This window comes from Anneissia japonica, unplaced genomic scaffold (genome assembly GCF_011630105.1).
Source record: "Anneissia japonica isolate Jap-2015-1 unplaced genomic scaffold, ASM1163010v1 scaffold288183_len337429_cov161, whole genome shotgun sequence".
Lineage (NCBI taxonomy): Eukaryota > Metazoa > Echinodermata > Crinoidea > Comatulida > Comatulidae > Anneissia > Anneissia japonica.
The window spans coordinates 329,377-337,817 of NW_022702858.1; the positions used below are offsets into that span (position 1 = coordinate 329,377).

Sequence of the window (8,441 nt, forward strand, 5' to 3'; positions counted from 1 at the left end):
ACACAAAAGCGCAGAATCATATGACCGTACTATGATTAACTTTTTCCTCCATTAGTGGAAAAAGAAGGGCGCCGTGTGCACCTAGATATACTTAGCAACAGAAGGGCGCCCTGTACGTTTGGACCAAGAAAATTTGCATTATAAGAAGAGTAGGGCGACGCGTACGTCTGGACAAATTTCCACCTCATTTTCGCTATCAATCCCAGTGATCTCTATCTTATCTACTTAATCTTACATGTACTTCTTTGATAATACATTGTTTATATATATACGACAAAGCTAAATTTTCGGGAAAATCTGCGCGGAAATCGCCCCTTAATTTCCCATAGCCGCGGACGTATTTCTAGGCCAAATTTTCCTACCGAGGCTAGGCCCTAGTACTAGCTAGGCCTAGGCCCACACAGACAGTGCGGTATCCTGGCCAACCAATCGCCTATGGCCTAGGTAGCTGAGCCTACTCTGCCTAGTAGGTAGTAGGCTAGCCCTAGCCTAGACTGCAAATACTGTATATGGAACAGCAAAGATTATTCATGGCTCTAAAATTAATGCAAACACTCACGTTCTCTCTCTAACAATAACAACTTTTTAAGTACAATGTTGCGTAGCAGATTGTACGAAGATAGAGATGATACGTCCCCTGACCGACATTCTTTTCTCTTCCTGGTTGCGCAACGACAAACAACTGCGCGAACGATGATGATGGCAGATACATGGTAGCACGCCCTCTATATAGTTTCAATTATAATTTCCTGGGTATCAATATATCAAGAGAGCTATCAAAGAATTGATATTATTATTATTAAAACAATAGATAATAATAGTATTCATCATTTCGTAAACTTGTACGCATGATCAGATTCTTCATTTGTGCAACTCAACACCCACTATCGGCTCTTCCCCACCTTTCGGACATCTCTGGATCCACTCTTGCCTTGGGGTCTTGGGATTTTTTAAAACTTTTCATACTTGGGATTTTTTAAATGGTATGGATTATTTTTTCTATCAAGAAGTGAACTAACACAGGCTGCTAATGGCATTAACACCTTAGATGACAGTTATGATGAGGGCTGATTTTTCTCAAAATAAAAGACCCATTGGAAGCTTAATGTTGTTTCCGTTCATTTATTTACGGGATCTGGGGGTGGGGAGAAATTCAAGGGTGGCGTTTCATCCAAAATGAGGCTCTAGATTGGGAATTTATTCAACAGTCGTTTATTTGAATAACAGTGCAATATCAGATTTCCCAAGCTCGTAAAATAGGGCCTGCATTTCTGTTTTCAGATTTCCATAGTAAATGAACATTTTTACTCTTTCTTTTCGGGAAGCGGGAAGGGTGGCACCGGCCCCAAATCCGGCCCTGGATTTATTGTTAATTTAAGTTTTATTTTATTGCTGTATTCATGTTACAGTGGGTATATTCCTCTGTGATGCGGAAGGGGTCTATACCAGAGAGGTGGGGGATCGCATATGCACATGACTTTGTATCGTGGTGGTGGCGGCGGCGATGATGATAACAATAGTAACAACAGCTAACATCAATAGTACGGTATCGTATAATGTTCCAAGTGGTTTATTAATAAAAGATTTTATATAATATTACATCAAAATACTGTATCATCATCATATTATGATTTCGTCATAGACACTACTTCTCTGTAAAATATTGGAACCCAATTGAACGAATGCCTGCTTTAAATGCAATTACGAAACAACAAAACTAGACCTGTCAGTTATCTTCGTACTGCATTTGTTTTTTAAAATAATAAATATATTTTATATAAAGTAGGTCTATGACTTAATGCTGCCTGCGTATTTGTAAAAAAAAATCTCAAGTACATGAAGCACTTTTGTATGGTGTTTTATGAAAAAAACACATAACATTCGAAGACGATATCATACGTTGAAATATTATATTATTATTAGACATGAAAACCCATCACTAACTTTTAGACTGCATCCCGCAACCCATCCTGAACCCGACCTTAATTTTCAAATTTAACATGAACAAAAGCTGAAGCTTACCACCCCACTCCCACCTTCACCAACATCAACGCAGTGAAGCTCTAAACCACCCAACCCCCATTATTATTATTATTATTATTATTATTATTATTATTATTATTATTTCTCAGAAATAGATTGCAATTATTCTTAAATACTTTGTTATTTTTGAGAAATAAATTTATTGGAATTGAATTGAATAAAAACCATGATATTCGTAAATATCAGTTTGCTGCCCTCTATAATGACAGCTACTTAATTACTTGTAGGCCTACAATGTACAGGATTAATTACAATTGATTTCAACATAGCAATATTGCATCTTTTCAATAAATAATGTTATAATTTAAATAAAAGATAGATGTGTATATAATAACCTCAGTTGGAGTGCCATATTCTTACTTCCAAAAATCAATGACTGTGGGTAATTTCAATTTGAACTTTTATTTCAGAAAATCATATAATACACAATATTTTTATATTACAAAAGTCTGTAAGAAAATTTTTAAAAGGTTATGCAGTCAACATAATTTTCCACCAACAATAGAGAGTGGATGGTGGAAGAGTACATTGTTGTATGTATTTATTTTGTCACTCTTTTACAATTTATTCATAAAACTGAACACACACTTTGAATTTCATAAGCGACTTCACCAGCACAGTGTATACCCTCTGGCATGGTATAAACTCTAGGTCCTATAATTAAGGTGTGCATGAATAAATTGATAAAACTTTATTCAAATAACAAATATTACAGAAATTGTACTGTATTGCCCAAAGCATGAGTGACATTTTTTTCCCTTTTTTTCTTTGGTTCCTTGTTGAAGTGGAAGAGCATTGAGCAATATCCTCACAAATTTGTGTGAATTGCCCTTATATGGGCATGATGATATCCTATCACATCCATATTAGGACATGATGATGTCATATCATACACATATATGGCCAAATCACATGTATTCATCACATAGAGCCTACAATGTGATAGAGTGAATATATCTTAGGAACGAAATATTAATTCGAGGGAAAGAAACAATATTTTGAGGGATCGAAATCTTCGAAATAATTTCAAAATATTATTTCGTTCCCTCGAGATAGTTCAATATTTGTTCAAACCATGCCCCTTTGTAGGGGCTCCATAAGGAAGATGTGTATAAGAGACAGATTATACTATAACATACATATACAGCACATCTAGATGTGTATAAGAGACAGCACACACGCATACCAACGCATATATTAACATAATGTACCTAAAGATGTAATAGGGGTCCAGAACCAATACTTTGTCCTGTCTCTTATACACATCTAGATGTGTATAAGAGACAGATTATATAATGATATAAAGAATGGTAATTCCTTTTGAAGTTTCAGGCTTTTTTTCTTTTCTTTTATGGTTGCTGATGTCTTTCATTTCATTTCAATGTTTTATTTCAAAATCAAATCAACATTTAAAATAGAGTTAGTTAAATAGCATAAATTGTAATATAAACATATTATTAGATAAGCAGTTTTAAAACGAAGTTAATGAAAATGAAGAGAGAAAGTAGGCAAATGAAAAATACAAATGCCTTAAAGAATGCTCTCCTCAAAAATCGACTAACCAAGTTTGTAGATGATGAAAAAACATTTAAAAAAAAAAAAGAAAAAAATAATTAATGCATGAAACCAGAAATAGGGAAATAAATTTAAATCTTATATTATATTTTTGAAAATTCAATTTGTATTTTTATGTGATTTCAATAAAGAAATTTGTATTGTATTGAATTGAATTAAATTCTTCCGTCCATCATTACTCCTGCATATTATTCATACATACTTCATTTTTCATCCATTATCCATCTATCATTTTATATCCACCATAATCATCATCATCATCATCTATCCCCATCCATCCCATCATCCTCCATCATTCTTCCATCTATCGCATCCCCTCCATCATCATTCATTCATCCATCCAATTATCCATCATCATCAATTCTGTTTATCAGCCCTGTTTCCATGTGTGGGTGGGTTGACAGGATTGCTATAGCACCTCCAAAGGTTTGCTCTTTTAATCAAATATTTTATGTGTTCATCAACTGTTACTCCAGGTCCCACAATGTTCACATTTTATTGCTCCAGGATTTAGGGGGGTCAACATGAGGTAAGAACCAACAGGGCAATTGTAGCCTCAGTCATGGCCCAGAAATATTCCCTGTTAGTGTTTAAAGGCAGAGTTTTCATGACCGGCTTAGCACGGCCCAAAATTGTGCTTTTAGACCACAATATATACAGAGATTGGCAATCAAAATTATGTTATGGAGATAGACAAATTAATATTTTTGGTCTGACGACTTTGATGGCGATCTAGGCCTGTCCGCTAAACAGAGGGGAGACAACACTCGGTTCAGTGGTTTGAACTATGTCCACAATGGAAACAGGTAAGCACGTCCGGGTAGACACACAACAATGCAAACATAGTACATACATGCAAATAATTTTATACAATTTTTATTTGAATAATCAAGCAAAACAATCTTATACAGTTGTTGAAAGCAATATTAAAAAAACTAAATTATGTACAGCTGCAGTTCTTGAATCTATTAAAATATCAAATAGTTTCTAGTTTATTAAAGATTAAAGTTATATAGTGTTATAATTTACAAATTGCAAAGAATACAGTAGATAACATAATATTCTGTAGGCAAAAATGTTTGTTATGTTGCATCACATTTTAACCAATTTCGAGTATTTTGTCAAATTTGCTCATTGTGTCTTAGAAAAACGTATTATAATAATAATAATAATAATAATAAATAATAATAATAATAATAATAATAATAAAAATAATAATAATAATAATAATAATAATAATAATAATTACTCTGAAGCCTGGCTTTAACACAGAGGTGCACAGTTGCTAAAACCAGAACATAATCTACAGTAGTTAATCAGAAGTATGTAATTATTCATTTGATATAAACGACCGATGTAATATAACTTACTAGCAAAGTAAATCTGATAGTGCAAAGTTATAACACATAATGACATTTTTAAGGCCAAACAAAAAAAAAAGAAAAAAAAAAAAAAAGATTGCGTTGTTTGAGGTTCGCCATTTTTTTGAAAACTTCAACAAAAAATATATAATATACACACACACACATACCAACACATATATTAACATTAGTGTACATACAGGAGTAATAGGGGTCCAGCACCAATACTTTGTCAATTGCCTCAATTTTAAAGGATACTACGGTAAATAAACAAATATTAATCACACAAAACTGAATGTATTCTTTGTATATTATTTTGTAGTTGCATTGTTATCTTATTTGTTGTATATAATATAAAAGCATGTGATTAATTATTTTTATCTAAACATACATACAGTGGAGTATGCTTGGTTTTACACAATTCACATGGTCATAACAAATTTGCTACAAGTGATTTACAATATCTGAAATGTCATTACCCCACAGACTAAGCATGTTGTTTTTCAATACTACATTCATCCCACAGCATTCTTCCATCATTTCATCAACAATCCTATGTGTTAAACTGCAGTAACTCATGTCAATATGGATCAGGTCTGGAGAAATCTTAACAAGGCAAGCTAATGTTCTTCCACTGATTGAAGATAGGTTAATATTACTCAAATCTATCAATTGCCAATTCAGAGTTATATTTTCTTCACCTACTGATTTGACTAGATTTTCTAGGTTATCAGCTGTAAGAAAATAATCTCTCCACCTGAAAGGTACGACAGGATTATGCAATACTATAATTATTTCTGCAAATAATTTACCATCAATATCTGAAAGGTTGTTGCCCTGCAGATTGAGCATTTCAACATCCAACACTGCATTCATAATACTACATTCCACAAACATTTCATTAACAATCCTGCCTGATAAACTGCAGTAACTCATGTCAATATGGATCAGGTTTGGAGAGATCTTAATAAGGCAGGCTAATGTTTTTCCACTGATTGAAGATAGGTTAATCTTACTCAATTTCATCACTTGCCAATTCAATGTTATATTTTCACCTACTGATTCTACTAGTTTTTCTAGGTTATCAGCTGTAAGAGAATAGTCACTCCATCTGACAATTTCAAATACATCATTAATAACCTGACCAATTCTGCTTAACTTTAAAAATTTACGAGACTTTTTAACTACCCTAACTAACTCTGCAAGTGACTTACCATCAATATCTGAAAGGTCATTGCCCTCTAGACTAAGCATATTGTCTTTCAATACTACATTCATCCTACAACATTCTTCCATCATTTCATTAACAATCCTGCCTGATAAACTGCAGTTACTCATGTCAATATGGATCAGGTTTGGAGAGATCTTAAACAGACGAGCTAATATTTTACCACTTGAAGACAGGTTAATCCCACTCAAATTTATACTATTCCAATTCAATGTTATATTTTCACCTACAGATTCAACCAGCATTTCTAGGTTACCAGCTGTAAGAGAATAATCACTCCAACTGAGAGTTTTATAATACGGACAAATTACCCTGACTAACTCTGCAAGTGATTTACCATCAATATCTGAAAGGTCATTGCCCTTTAGAATAAGCATGTTGTCTTCCAATACTACATTCATCCTACAACATTCTTCCATCATTTCATTAACAATGCTGCCTGATAAACTGCAGTAACTCATGTAAATATGCTTCAGCACTGGGCAAATCTTAAACAGACGAGCTAATGTTTTACCACTTGAAGACAGGTTAATCCCACTCAAATCTATACTATCCCAATTCAATGTTATATTTTCACCTACAGATTCAACCAGCATTTCTAGGTTACCAGCTGTAAGAGAATAATCACTCCAACTGAAAGTTTCATTATCACACAGACAAATTACCCTGACTAACTCTGCAAGTGATTTACCATCAATATCTGAAAGGTCATTGCCCCATAGACTAAGTATGATGTCGTTGAATACTACATTCATCCTACAACATTCTTCCATCATTTCATTAACAATGCTGCCTGATAAACTGCAGTAACTCATGTCAATATGGTTCAGCACTGGGCAGATCTTAAATAGGCGAGCTAATGTTATTCCACTTACTGAAGACAGGTTAATCCTACTCAGATCTATACTTTCCCAATCCAATGTTATATTTTCACCTACTGATTCAACAAGCTTTTCTATGTTATCAAAAGTAAGAGAATAATCACTCAGAATGAAAATTGTATCATCATCATCATCATCATAAAAATAATCACCAAATTCATAATGACAATTTACCCTGACTAAATCAGCAAGTGATGTACCATCAATATCTGAAAGGCCATTGCCCTTTAGTACAAGCCTGTAGTGTTTCAAAACATGGTCTACTGTATCTTCACTGTTCTGGCATTCTCTGATCATTGCCCTCAAAGTACCACCTGATAGCCTACACTTTCTTAAATTTAGATATTTTAATTTAGGAGCTATTTTAAATAATTTTCCCAGTAATGTTCCATCAAGATTATTGCCACTAATACTAAGTGTTTTTAATTCTAACTTTATATTGGCATTCATCCTACAACATTCTTCTACCATTTCATTAACAATGCTGCCTGATAAACTGCAGTAACTCATGTCAATATGGTTCAGCACTGGGCAGATCTTAAATAGGCGAGCTAATGTTATTCCACTTATTGAAGACAGGTTAATCCTACTCAGATTTATACTTTCCCAATCCAATGTTATATTTTCACCTACTGATTCAACAAGCTTTTCTATGTTATCAAAAGTAAGAGAATAATCACTCACAATGAAAATTGTATCATCATAATCATCATCACCAAATTCATAATGACAATGTACCCTGACTAAATCAGCAACTGATGTACCATCAATATCTGAAAGGTCATTGCCCTGTAGTACAAGCCTGTAGTGTTTCAAAACATGGTCTACTGTATCTTCACTGTTCTGGCATTCTGTGATCATTGCCCTCAGAATACCACCTGATAGCCTACACTTTCTTACTTCTAGACATTTTAATTTAGGAGCTATTTTAAATAATTTTCCCAGTAATGTTCCATCAATATCATTTAGATCATTGCCACTAATATCAAGTGTTTCTAATTTTAACTTTATATTGGCATTGTCCAAATTATTAATAACTGCATTGTGTATAGCACCTGTGACCAACTTGTGATTATTGCATACTGTATCTTCATTGTTCTGGCATTCTGTGATCATTGCCCCCAAAGTACAACCTGATAGCCTACACTCCCTTACTTCTAGACATTTTAATTTAGGAGCTATTTTAAATAATTTTCCCAGTAATGTTCCATCAACATCATTTAGATCATTGCCACTAATATCAAGTGTTTCTAATTCTAACTTTATATTGGCATTGTCCAAATCATTAATAACTGCATTGTGTATAGCACCTGTGACCAACTTGTGATTATTGCATACTGTATCTTCACTGTT

General features: G+C 33.5%; 1 protein-coding gene across 1 annotated transcript; it reads right to left on the bottom strand.

The window, feature by feature from the left end:
• Nucleotides 1-5,021: 5,021 nt before the first annotated feature.
• On the bottom strand, nt 5,022-8,431 carry LOC117104094. Its single transcript, XM_033244750.1, has 2 exons — nt 8,038-8,431; nt 5,022-7,473 (listed from the first exon to the last, which is right to left on the bottom strand). The coding sequence occupies exons 1-2, from the start codon at nt 8,202-8,204 to the stop codon at nt 5,424-5,426; spliced, it is 2,217 nt and encodes a 738-aa protein (XP_033100641.1). The 5' UTR covers nt 8,205-8,431; the 3' UTR covers nt 5,022-5,423.
• Nucleotides 8,432-8,441: the final 10 nt, after the last annotated feature.